We start from the raw sequence: 13,756 nt of genomic DNA on the forward strand, positions 1-13,756 counted from the left end.
GAGGCACGACGGGAAAGTCAAGATGGACGCGACCATTTGAACGTCTCGGGTGAGAGGTTCTCCCGCACGCCTTCCTGTTGTTAGCAGTCGTGTCCGCAGCTGCCGCCCAGTCTTCCTCCGGAACAGGGGAGGGAGAGGGAATGAGAAGCTGCAGTGGCCGAGGAGTCGCCGTGACCATCCCCGCCGCTACTCTTGGGCCCTCTCGGTCCCCTCGCCTCCGGAGAGCAGCCGGGGCTCGCCGCGCCTGACGCGTCCCGAGTCACACAGGTGTGGTCCCGGGCCCGCCACGCCTGGTGGCTCGTCGCGTATCCCGTAGTGCTAACACTCGCCCCAAGGCCTACCCGCTCCCTGATCGGGAGGGCTGGGAGCTCGGCACGGGCCCTGAGCACGCGCTGCAGCCATGGGGACCCCAGTTTGCGGACTGGGCTTTCCGGGGATGCATCCATCTCCCTGTTACGCTCCGAGCCGGCTTCTTTCCTGAGCTCAGCGCGAAAGGGGTCTCAGCTTCCATGTGGGGTCTCAGCTTCCATGTGGGGGTCTCAACTTCTAGGTCGGCCCCTTGCCCTTCTTAAACCAAGTTCTGAGGCTCAAGCTTTTAGCCTGATAGATTCACCTGACTCTAGAGGGGTCGGGGGAAGCTCTGCTTTTTTGCACTCTCAAGTTGTCTTGTGTGTGCACTTGAATTTAGTCGAATTTACTCTTGGAGCAACTTTGTGGTTACCTCTGGCAGGGTAGTTTTTGTTGCTATTAAGCAAGGCTGATATCTTGATACATAGCATATCAGTTTAATACAGTACTTTCGTCTGTAGCTCTTTATGTTGCCCCCTGGTAAGTAAAAACACGTAAAAAATTGGGGAGATTGCAAAAGTATTAAATATGTTCTCGTAAATAGTACAAAAATATTGTACTGTGAAAATACTCTATAATTAATAGTTTTGTAATTTTCTAAGTTTTAATAGAATAGTGTTCCAAAATTGCACAACTGAAGTAGGATAAACTCGCCAGTCAGTTCTTTAATGTTTGTTATTCTGTTGATAGGAAGACCAAATGAATTTTGTTGTTTTCTTGTAAGTTTTATAAGGTACTATTTCAGTTATATCCCAAGTTCTAGTCTTCTCAGTTCTGAATTTTAGCGGAGAAAAATAAATGTTTTGATTATGACATACAGTTGTGTCAGGAATAGCATTTAACTCACAGCAAAATAACTTTGACCCTGGAGGAGCTGCATAGGAATTACAGGGGCTTTGAGATAGTGTAGGAAAAAAAAAACCCAAAAAGACCTCAGATGGGATGAGAGATATGTCAAATTTAGTTAAACTTTTAATTGTGAGTGCTGTTCCAAACACTGTTTATGGTACCATGGTTAAATGTTGGTTTTGTTATATGTGTTTGAGGATTTCAGCTTAGACATGCCACAAAATCCATATTTAGGATAGGTATTGTCTTGGAGAGAAAACTGGCATCTACCTTATCTACCATTATCATACAGTGAATTTTACTGGCTGCCGGTTACTGTATGTAGAAATGTTTTGGAAGTAAAGGAGCATGTTTCCACCCACAGCTCATCCACATCTTTATAGTGATGAGCTGTACTGTAAATAGATTGTATTAATTAAAAGCTAGGACTCATAAATTTGCTACAAGTGTGGCTATCCCATGGCCAGAGTTCTTCATGCTTTGGTTTCCTGTGTTTGGCCCTCAAATTGGAATTGATTTTAGTTATATGTTCTGGTCGCCTGGGGTGTCATAACTACTGGTGACATTTGACAGTTTATTAGGTCTTTTGTGGATTGATCGGTCTTCCCTGGTGGCTCAGACTGTAAAGAATCCGCCTACAGTACGAGAGATCTGGGTTTGGTCCCTGGGTTGGGAAGATCCCCTGGAGAAGGGAATGGCTATCTGCTCCAATATTTTGACCTGGAGAATTCCATGGACTGTACAGTCCGTGGGGTTGCAAAGAGTCAAACAGGACTGAGTGACCTTCACTTTCATCTGTGGATTGGACAGCTGAAAGGAGTAGTTCAACTTACGATGAATTAGAAGTAATATGAGGTTTTTGGGTTTTTTGGTTTGTTTCATTCCAACATGCCAGTGATCCTTGAAATGTGTTTTTCAAATTAGGTTTCAGCGGAAATGAACAGACATGACCTTTAATGTTAAGAAGCGGGGCAGTCATGGGACCATAAAGTGCAGCTTGTCTGAATGCTTCATATGTGAAATGTGGAAAAGCTAGTGTGTAGTAGTGTGAAACATGGGAAAGGTGTTGTGGGACATAGTGCTCATTTCAACCTGGTGGTTTCCTTCAGTGCTAACCTTCTGTTGGTCCAACTGAAATGTGCCGATAACTAACCATCTGAGAGTCAGATCTGGAACGACCTTTGATGTTATTAATTACTTGTACGCTTACAATATAATAGGATTATTTGACACTCATCTAAGGATTAATGATGCTTCTGTAAACTTTTATGACATTTTATTCTGGTTTTGACTCCAGAAGCTGACTACAATGTATTTGAATTCATACAGAAATAATGTTGATATTTGGAACCCATGTCGAACTTCTATGAAGAAAGGGCAACAATGATTGCAGCCGGGGATTTGCAGGAATTTGTTCCATTTGGTCGAGACCACTGCAAGCACCACCCTAATGCTTTGAACCTCCAGCTTCGCCAGCTTCAGCCCGCCTCCGAGTTATGGTCTTCTGATGGTGCTGCTGGCCTGGTGGGATCCCTTCAGGAGGTTACCATCCATGAGAAACAGAAGGTTCCATTAAGTTTCTTTCCCATAATATTTTTGAAACATAGAATGTTGTGATCTACTTGTAATTTAAGACTACCTGCAACTGAGAAAGGAGTATAATGGTATTTCTAGGGTAGTGGCTTAACCACTACTGAAATTTGGTAATTTCAGTCAAGACTAACGTAATGACTTCATTGTATTATGGTGTCATAACCATTTATTTAGACATGGAACTCATGGTTTTATAGTAAGTATTATGATTATGGCCCATTCTAAACCTCTTTCTCTTCACTTAGTATGTGGGGACCAGATATCATGTTGTTTGATTAGATGGTAGAGTTAGACATGATCCCTGCTCCAGAATAAAACTTACATGTTTCTAGAGGCTAAAAAAAGAAAAAAAAGCCACATAACTAGATATAGTAGTTCTTAAATAGGGGAATGAGACGTTAGCATGTGTCAGAAAATCAGTCTTCCCACCTTATTCCACTTAGGATACCACAATCTCAGGGAGAGGAAAGTCTATGTAGTTAGAAATCTAAACCTTTCTTTCTCCTGTTTAATTTTAATGAGTGGGCCCAGGGACAGAAGTTGAATGTAGCTGTGAAGCAGGGAAATCTGCCCTGTGAATAAACTGCCCCAGTGATTCCCACGTGCACCTCACTGCCCCTCTCCATCACTTCTCCCTACACTTAATATACCTTTTTAGTTTCCCCCAGCATGTTGGTTTCATTTGGGGATCTGCAGACATGGGGTCTGCAGACATGTTTATGTTTTGGAGAAATAATATGATAGTATAACATGAAACATCCTATAAGATATATAATGCACATACCCAGACACCCTACTTTGTTAATCAGTTTCTAAAAGTTGGGCTTGGAGTGTGTCTTACTCCACAGGCAAAGAGAGAGTAGGAGACTTGTATCTGGATAATTATTTGATTTAATTAGTAATTCTTGCTCCATACTGTTGAAAAAGTGCTTAAACATGTCTTGCATGTATTATGTTTTAAGGAGAGCTGGCAGTTAAGGAAAGGTGTCAGTGAAATCGGAGAAGAAGTGGATTATGATGAGGAACTCTACATGGCTGGAAACATGGTTATCTGGAGCAAAGGAAGTAAAAGCCAGGCATTGGCTGTTTATAAGGCATTTACAGTTGACAGTCCTGTTCAACAGGTGAGTTGATTTGAATTTTAGCATTTGATTATTTAATACTTAACAATTTTTGTCCTAAAATTTAACAGAAATAATAAAAACAGCACAATGATCCCAGCAGCTGGGTGTACATTTTAAGTTTTATTTGTTTTCTATATCATCACATTTTTTTTACACTATCCTTTGTCAGTCAGTTTTTTTCCACTATCCTTTTTCATGTGCTGCAGTCCACGGGGTAGCAAAGAGTCAGATACAACTGAGGGACTGAACTGAACTTGTCAGTTTAATGAGTATTTAAACACTGTTCTTGAGTGATTAGATTCATTATTCTCTAAAAATTTCTAAGACATTAAGGGTACAAAGAATACTTTAACACATGATGATTATAATTGATTGCAGGTATTCAATAATACCTACTTCCTAGTGATAATCGGAGAGAGAAAACCCTAGTTGCTTTCGTTGCAGTTAGATATTGCACCTATGTCTGTTCTGAAAATTGGTAATTAAAGAGAAGGAATTAAGTATTTGCCCTTCCTTTTTAGGAAGACATGCAGTTTTTCTCCCTTATTTGTGGAAGAATGCCAACTAATAAAAATAGAAGGATAGAGTTAAAAAAGAAATCATCATTTTGTAACCTCCAGTGTAATAATTGATTCAGAAAAGGATTGTTAATGAATAGTAACACTCTTGGGTGAAAAGACATTACCGTGCACCAGGGTATTACTCTGTGGGTTACTTGCTAATATAAAGGAACAGATGTATCTCTATTTTAGAGATATCTGTTGGTCTCCATTTCCACCAGATGATTCTTTGCTATCATTAATAGTGGGACAAAGGAATACTATACTGCAGCTATAATGCAGTGTATGTTGTCATCCTCTCAGTTCTTCCCAAGATTATATAATGTGAGCATCTAATGCAGCCTTCCAGTTATAGAGAGTATGGGGACTAGAGGGTAAAATTTTAAAGTATCGTGAGATGAGGAGTGGGTTGGAGGTATAGATGAAACAAGAATGGCCAGAGGTTGATAATTATTGAAGCTGGCTAATGAGTATTCATTGTTACTCTGTTTACTTTGTATTTGAAATTTTCCATTATAAAAAATAGAAGGAAAAAAAACACTACAAGAAAACAATTGTATGAATTCAGAATATGGAACAGTCTACATCCTGGCCTCTTTAAAAAGTTAGTCAAGGAGCAGGAAAGAAAGATGGGGGCTGTTCTAGACTAGAAGAGGCTAAAAGGACATCACCAAATGCAGTATTTTTTGAATGCCGTTAAGTGAACTTTGAATCTTGGTTTGAGAACCAGCTGAGGCTGGTGCACTGGGATGACCCTGAGGGATGGGATGGGGAGGGAGGTGGGATCGGGGTTCAGGATGGGGAACACGTGTACACCCGTTGCGGATCCATGTCAATATATGGCAAAACCACTACAATATTGTAAAGTAATTAGCCTCCAATTAAAATAAAGAAATTTATATTAAAAAAAAGACATTCTTGAGAAAATCTGAAAATGGACTGGATATCAGGTGCTAGTAGAAAATTATATTTTTTTCCTCAAGTGGTATGACAGTTTGTAGGTTAAACCTATAGGTTTAATAGGAGTATGTCTTCAGTTCTAGGAAATAGATGATGAGGTGGAAATACATGATGACGGGTTTAGGGGTGAAGTGATGATGAGTGCAATTTTCAAACAGCACCTCCCCACTCCCCACGTCCTTTCTTTTCCTCCCACATCCTTATGTATAGGAATGCACACATAAACAGATATACCAAAGGTTAGTAATAACCATCAGATTTAGGTGAGACAAATGTTTACTGTACTGTTCCAGCTTTTCTTACTGAAAGATTTTAGGATATCAAGTTGAAGGGAAAATGAAAGCATTTTTGGTAGTTGACTTAATTGTTAGCCTATTGACAGAAGGTTTCAGAGGCTGTTTATTCATGTGAAGTTCCTCATTTGTAAACACTGAAATCATATCTCGACACTGCTTTTTTTCCCCGTTAACTATTTTATGCTGAGTGTTGTACTCTTATAACAATTTATTAGAAAGGGTAAAGTGAATTATTCCCAAATTTTAGACGATGTGTAAAAGCATTTCTGTAGAGGAGTGCTGAAGTCAGTGATCTTTTTGATAATTTTCCCCCCATGTAACATTGTAAATGTATTTAATGCCACTGAAGAATGGTTAAAATGATAAATTTTATGTTATGTATGTTTTACCACAATTAAAAAGGCACATGAAAATGCCTTTAGATAATTTCAGTGTGATTGTCAAGCATGCCAGTTAAAGTTTAATGGTTTTTAAAAGTTTTCCTGCTATATACGTACGTGTACACAAACACACACACGCGCACACACACATTTGTAAAATGAGCATTTAAGGACAGATTTCTAGGTGTGTCAAAGAGGGATAAGATCATTAGGTGAGTCTGGAGATTATGAAATAGCTTGGCAGTTTTCATCTTTTACGATAATCTGTAGCTTTGTATAGGATATAGGATTTACTATAGGTTGAATCTCTATTTGAATTCACTTTTGCTTCAAAGCTTCTATCTAGTAGGTTTGTTGATTTCTGTCTTCCCTTTTCTTTTCATAAAACTTATTAGCAGACATAGTTTATCTTAAAATAGTTACCATTAGTCTAATTTTATCTTATTTTTCCTCATTCCCATATGTATGTGTTGAGCTGATAAGGTGGGACAGTTATGTAGGTGACACTGTTATTTAGATATTAATTAATAGGTTATTATTTAGATACCATTTTCTTAAGTAAGCATTTTGTTTTGATTTTAGGCATTGTGGTGTGACTTCATTATATCACAGGATAAGTCTGATAAGGACTACAGTAAGTTTCTTTTTGAAATTTTATTTGATCTTATGATTCCAAATGTTTATCTTATTTTTTTTGTTCAGTCAAAATAAGTAGCCACTAATAATAGTGGCTTAGCTTGAGCATTTTTATGTTGTTCATTAAAGAATTTGTGCTATTGGGAATTGTAACTTGTATTTGGGAATCTTTTTTGAAAAAACGTGCATATATCGTACTCCCTTTTCAGGTAGTGATGAAGTGGAAAAATGTATATGTATATTGCAAAGCTCATGTATCAACATGCATAGCATAGAAGGAAAGGATTACATAGCTTCTTTACCTTTTCAGGTAAGTTTGAGTGTTTCAATCTTTTTGTGTTTTATTGGAGATTTTTCTTGAATTAATTGATTTCAGAGGTACTGCTACTCTCACATTGTGTAATTCAAATGTTATTTTTACTGAAATAAAATAGCTAAAGTTTAGCAGCTGTAATTGCTTGCCATTTCCATCCTTTGCCTAAAAAGTAAATTATCTAGTGAAGTGAATTATGATATCTTTTCTGGGAATTTTTTTTTTTTCAGTTTAAGTGACATATGTAAGAAATCACTTTGGTTATACTCAACCACTTGAGCAATATTAGTTTTTTTCCTGTTTCTCATCGTCTTTTTTCATGCCCTAGTGCAGTCGTTAACACTTTATTTTTTTTTAATTTTTATTTTTTTACCTTATGTACAAGTCTCTGTTTATTCATAATTAGATATAGGTTATTTTTATAGTTTTATTTTTGTGTACAGATTTGCTTAACAATCACTCACTTTCTAGGCCAGGTTCTGGTAACTGAAGAGCCTTTATAAGTAGTTTATATTGTCTAGACCCAAGGTATGCAGCAAACCCAGTCTGGAGCAAAATGGGAAATAACATCTTTCTAAACACAGGCTTAGAAATCCTAATCCAGTAGTTTAAGATGTTTCCTTTCTCTGGTAGCAGGGCTGAATTATATCTAGCTGCTAGGCCACCATTCACAGGGATAGCCAAAAAAACAGGGTACAGGCCAGCGAGAACAAGACCAACCAATCCACCTCCTGTTACGGTGCAGGTTTCACAATGCAGATCACCTGTATTCAAAGGTAAACTTACAAAACCTTTATAAGATACATTTGCTGTCAAAAATGGGATCACTGCCATTGGTAAGCCAGCGCTATATGAGCCTGTGACACATATAAGATGTGTCGAAAAAGACTATTTGCTATTAGGCCACAGAGACAGCATTAAGTCCAACATATGTTGATCCATTTTCAGGCAGATTCCTTTCTGCTTCTGGGAGTTGGTTAATTTTTCTGGCTATGATATCAATTAAGTTCTCCTTGATGACAGTACCGTCTGGTTCATGATTTTTCCTCTTGAGCCTTACGCGCGCCTCCGTGCAGCCGCGGCCTGGGCGGGTCTCCCCCGGCCCGGCAAGGGCTCACGCCACGCTCCGCTCGAGTCCCCCGGGCGCGGCCATGTGGGCGCCACGTGACCGGCCGAGGCGGGCGCCAGGTCGGAGCCGGCGGCGGATTGGGTTTCCGGGGCAGTCGTTACACTTGAATCACATTGTCACTTTGATACTGATATTAGCCACTGGTGGGAATATTAGATCAAACTTCTCTTCCTTATATTTGATTTTCTCTTAGATTTCCTTGTTAGAATTACAGATTGTTAGTCTGCAAAACTCTTATTAAATTGGAAGAAAAATCTAATGTTCTATATTGTTTTATAAAAACATGTTATAAAGAATAGTTTCTTTTACTTCTGTTTTTCCTCACCCTTTTACCAAATAGGTTGCAAATGTCTGGCCCACCAAGTATGGATTGCTGTTTGAACGAAGCAACTCTTCATGTGAGGTTCCTCCAGGCCCACCCAGGTATGCAGGTCAGAATATGATTCCTTGGGCTTTTTCTGTCCGTTCTTAGGTAAAATTGCTTACCCAAAAGTTTGGGATGATGATAATTTCCGTGCTGTCAGTGCAGATAGATGCCTTTTTCTCTCATCTCATCATTGTATACTTATGAGTTCTATTGGTACTTCTCTGGCACGTAATTATCTACAGCTTTTTTCCCCCAGGTAGTAAAACTGAGCAAACTCTTGGCTTAAAGACAGTAAGACTCAGTTCTTAGCTCTGCCATTTTTTTCCATCGTGTTACTTTGGGCAAATCATTAGCTTTGGCATTAGTTTCCTTACCTGTTAAAGGAACAACACTCAAAAACCAAACAAACAAATAAAAAGGAAGAATACTGTCTTTACTTGTTAGGTTTTATGCAGAGTTTTAATGAGCTAATGTATATAATCTTTGACATAGAGCTTCATAGTCTTAGGTGTGTAATAAGTGGTAATGTGGTAATTAGCTTGTCTCCCTAATGAGCTGTCAGCTTGCGAAAGGGCAGGAACATACAGTATCTGTCAGTATGGTGCAAGGAGTAGATACTAAGTTTGAAGAAGATTGCTTACAGATTTTGATCTCTTTCTGTGTTCAGATAGGAGGTCTGTTTTTTTCCTTTTTTTTCAGTCACTCTTTAAAAAGCAGCCATTTAATTTACCTGAAGCATTTATTCTTCTTCCTTTTTTAAAGTACACTCCTTAATAAATAGGTCTAGGGGACTACATTTCTTTCCTAGCTGTCAGAGACACAGTGCCACTAAGAACAGTGTATTTAAACAGTGGCTGGCCTGCGCCCCTCTCTCGGTTGGTCCTGTGAGGTGGTGACTCTGCTGTGGGTCCTCCCTGGGCGGAATGAGTGTGTGCTGAGTGTGTGTGCAGACTCACTCTGCATGAGGGAGACCCCCAGCAGCGTGTCAGAGCTGAGGGGTCGCGCTCAGGTCAGTGACTGGTGCTCCTCTGTCCCCACTAGGGAGCCCTTACCCACTCTGTTCAGCATGTTGCACCCGCTGGACGAAATCACGCCTCTTGTCTGCAAGTCTGCAAGTAAGTGTGTTTTTATCAATTCTTTTACGTAGACTCTTATTAGAGTTTGGGAGTGGGGAGGAAATAAAGGAGGTTATAAAAATTTGATTTGTTTTATAAAGATAAAATAATTTAAGCATTAAAAGATAACTTTAATTATGAAAATAATTCACATGAATTAGTTCATTGACTGTCCTGGTATTAACTTTAAACAACTTTTCTTTTAGTGAAAATAGAGCTGGGAACACTGACAGATTCTCTAACTTACCTGTGGATGACTCTGTACTCTGTTTCTCAGTAATTAATAATAGATGAACAGCACTTAGATAAACTAAAACTTCTTTTTTCTGGAAACAAGAAATGGAGGGCCTTAGACCTTTACGGTGTAAATTTTAATATTTTACTTACCCTGCTCATAATATCATAATTTTCTGGGACTCAATTCTTTAATATTTTCTAGAGGTACTTCTAGATGCTTATTTTAAAATTTTACATGTGACCAAACATAGGTTAATAACAATAATGATACTTGAAGGCTAAAAAAAAAAACCTACGTTCTTTAACCAGTTTTACTAAGGACACAGTCCCAAGTATGTATTCTGAAATACCACTGAGATTTTTATCTTCTCTATCAGGGCTTGCCAAACTACAGACAAATCCAGCTTATTTTCCTAAGCCTTCCGAGCTAAGAGTGGTTTCAACCTTTTTAAAAGGTTGTAGGAAAAAGTGAAACAAATTACGTGACAGAGTCAGTTTGTGGTCTGCAGTGCCTAAACTATTTACTCTTTGGCCTTATACAGAAAAAGTTTGTTGATAATTCTATATAATACTGCTAACAGCTACAAACAACCTAAGCACACATGTCAGAGCATATGGTTGAATGATATGCAGCCATTATTGATCATGTTTTTGAATAATACTTAATAATCTCAGGAATTGCTTATTCATGTTAAGTAAGGTACAAAACTAAATGCAATATGATTCTCATTTTGTAAAAACAAAAAATGTGTTTGTATAGGAAAACAAAACTAGGAGGAATGCTCCTAAATATTTTAGTAATAGTTATTTTGAGTGGAATTATGAGTGATTTTTCTTTCTTTGTAATGTACTTTTTAATTTTATAACCCAATTCTTTAAAAATTTTTAAATATTTTAACTGAGAGGAAAACATTTTGGAAACTGTCTAATAAGGATATATAAACTTGTTTGTGCTACTATAGATGTAAAAGCTGAATTCACTAGGAAAAAACTTATTTTTGCATGTCTTCCCAGTAAACCAGAAACAGTAGTGTGTTGTTTAGCACTGTTTGAATGGTTACCATAGAGGACAGACTTCATACAGAAGAAAAGAACCACTAAGGAAGTCAAATTTGGCAGAATAGTTGATTGAAATTTATGAATAAGTCAGTTATTAAAGGAATCATGGACCTTTTACCTGTGGTTGATGAGTTTAATGGCTTAAATTCATTAACATTTAAGTACATGTGTGTGATATAAAAGCTCATAACATTGTCATCTTTAATATGTTTGAAGAAATTGATGCCCAAAGTAAATGTATTAAAAATGGAGAGTTAATTATGTCATATTAATATATTAATGGATTTTATGCCTTAATTACCTTGATTTTTCTGTGTCTTTAGGAATTGCAAGAAGTCACTTCATAAACAACAGTCTTGTGAAGCCCATTGTCCTATACTTGATCATTTCTGTTTTATCTTTAAGGTCTTTTTGGTTCATCACGGGTGCAGTATGTTGTAGATCATGCAATGAAAATTGTCTTTCTCCACACCGATCCCTCCATTGTCATGACCTATGACACTGTTCAAGGTCTGCATTCTGTGTGGGCTCTCCGGAGAGTCAAAACAGAGGTAAGGGTGAAGGCAAGTCACTTCTTAACAGAAAAAGATAGTTAATACTGAAAACTTGCTCTTTTTTTTTTTTTTTTTGCTGCTCATTAAAAATTATTTTAAAAATTTGTTTAGTTTTAATTGGAGGATAATTGCTTTACAGTATTCTCTTGGTTTCTGCCATACATCAGTATGAATCAGTCATAGGTGTATATGCATCCCCTCCCTCTTGACCCTCCCTCCCCCCTCCCGCCCCATCCCACCCCGCTAGGTCGTCACAGAGCCCCAGTCTGAGCTCCTGAGTCAGACAGCAAGTTCCCACGGGCTGTCTGTCTGACATATGGCCGTGTGTGTGCTTCCATGCTGCTCTCTCCATTCGTCCACCCTCTGCTTCCCCTATCCCGTGTCCACAAGTCTGTTCTCTATGCCTGCGTCTCCACTGCTGCCCTGCACATAAGACTCACCAGCACCATACCACCTTTCTAGACTCCATATATATGTGTTAATATATAATATTTGTTTGTATGTTTTTAGAAGACTCACTTGTGAAATAAATTGAGTATCTTAGGAAAAAAAAATGTTATGTCTTTAATAACTGGCAACTACCCTGCAAGGAAATTGCCCTTCTAATCTAATTATTATCTCCCCGTCCCCCTTCATTTTGACTTAAGGAAGGGAATGTTGTTTTAAAGTTCTCTGAACAGGGGGGCACCCCCCAGAACGTGGCTACTAGCAGCTCGCTCACAGCACACCTCAGAAGCCTCTCCAAGGGCGACTCTCCCGTGGCTTCCCCCTTCCAGAACTACTCCTCCATCCACAGCCAGAGCCGCTCCGCCTCCTCACCCAGCCTGCACTCCCGTTCACCTTCCATTTCCAACATGGCAGCTCTCAGGTGGGACTTCAGTGTGGACGTGTTTCCTTGTTTTAAAAGATACCTTCTTTTTAAACTTTCTGTTGTGATTGGAAGGATTTAAAATTTTTCCTGACAGCTCCTGAGAACCTTTTAGAAAAAAAAGCAGTATGCCCATTGAGCTATTTTTACCAAGATTCCAGGCCTGCTGTGTTGCCTTGCCAGTGAGTCATATTTAGAAGCTGCCAATTCTTGTTACGAGTGCCGCATTCTTACCACTGCTTGGCAGCAGTTTGGTGAATATTAATTCCTGAGATATTTTGGTACTATTTTCTTTTGTCTTAGTTTGCTTTAGCTTTTGTTTTTATTAGTATCTGCATAATCTGGGTTTTGTTCATATGTGTATGTCTGAGTACCTAAGAACATAGTTTAGACTTTTTTGAATAATTTAAGCAATTCCTTTTCTGAGGCAGAAGATGAACCGATTTTCAGTTAAAAAAAGCATTATTCCAGCAGGAGTTCTAAATATTTAGAGTATAATGGAGCATGTTAACAAACCATTGAAGTAGCTGTTCTTTTTCAGTTGTATTCCGACTGGGCTTCTGCCTTGAGTGTCCGCTTGAACACACAGGGTTTGGAAGCCCTGTTGGACCGTGTGTGGTGTCGGCCCGCGTTACTAACTGTGGTGCCCTCTTCTCTGTTTTGCAGCCGTGCTCATTCTCCTGCCTTGGGAGTGTACTCTTTTTCAGGGGTGCAGAGGTTCAGCCTTTCAAGCCACAGTCAGTCTCCAAAGAGACACAGCTTTTCTCATTCTCCAAGTAGTAATTCTAATGGCTCCTTTCTTGCACCAGAAACAGAGCCCATTGTTCCGGAACTTTGTATCGACCACTTATGGACAGAAACAGTTCCTCGCCTGAGGTTTGGAGTATATATTTTCATATTGAAAGAAAAATGATGCTAAAAGTTTTAGAAAATACTTGATATTCTGTGTAAAGCTTCTTGCTTATAAGCAGTTACAAATACTTACAAAAATGCATAGAAATATCTATTAAAGGCTACCTCAGTTTCAGTAGAGAATATTAGTGATATTAATATGATCATGAAAATATACTTTTGTCATTTCCTATTTCTTCCTTAACTTTTAATAGTAATCTCTCCCATTTGAAATGTTTGCTGATTTAGGGCAAAACAGTTAATTTGTGTAGTTTAGGCAACTTGGGGTTTTATAGCATTTTTCTTAAGTTTTGTCTTTGTTAGTTGAGTATCAGCTGTTCTTCTGTGAAACACCACTTAGACCTCCGTTCTACATGACCTTCCTCCCTTTATGTTCTCTTTAAGCATTCATTCAGTCAGTGCCAGTGTGTGTGTTAGTGGCTGTGGTTTATCAGCAAACAGGTCACTGTTGCTGTC

General features: G+C 38.6%; 1 protein-coding gene and 1 pseudogene across 5 annotated transcripts in view; one reads left to right on the forward strand and one right to left on the reverse strand.

Annotated features, from left to right (window-relative positions):
- ANAPC1 (anaphase promoting complex subunit 1) overlaps positions 1–13,756 on the forward strand; it is a 98,837-nt gene continuing 85,081 nt past the window's right edge. For all 5 annotated transcript variants that reach the window (XR_006269326.1, XM_043467714.1, XM_043467713.1 and 2 more), the window contains exons 1-10: positions 1–267; positions 2,527–2,763; positions 3,753–3,914; positions 6,693–6,744; positions 6,956–7,056; positions 8,529–8,611; positions 9,597–9,670; positions 11,372–11,517; positions 12,168–12,388; positions 13,055–13,264. Coding sequence is in view for 4 of the 5 variants with exons in the window: in XM_043467714.1 (XP_043323649.1) it covers positions 2,551–2,763; positions 3,753–3,914; positions 6,693–6,744; positions 6,956–7,056; positions 8,529–8,611; positions 9,597–9,670; positions 11,372–11,517; positions 12,168–12,388; positions 13,055–13,264 (1,262 nt within the window). In the remaining variant the exon portion in view is untranslated. The remainder of the gene's footprint in view (positions 268–2,526; positions 2,764–3,752; positions 3,915–6,692; positions 6,745–6,955; positions 7,057–8,528; positions 8,612–9,596; positions 9,671–11,371; positions 11,518–12,167; positions 12,389–13,054; positions 13,265–13,756) is intronic.
- LOC122442552 lies at positions 7,437–8,173 on the reverse strand (annotated as a pseudogene).

Source organism: Cervus canadensis, chromosome 5 (genome assembly GCF_019320065.1).
Source record: "Cervus canadensis isolate Bull #8, Minnesota chromosome 5, ASM1932006v1, whole genome shotgun sequence".
NCBI classification, from domain to species: domain Eukaryota; kingdom Metazoa; phylum Chordata; class Mammalia; order Artiodactyla; family Cervidae; genus Cervus; species Cervus canadensis.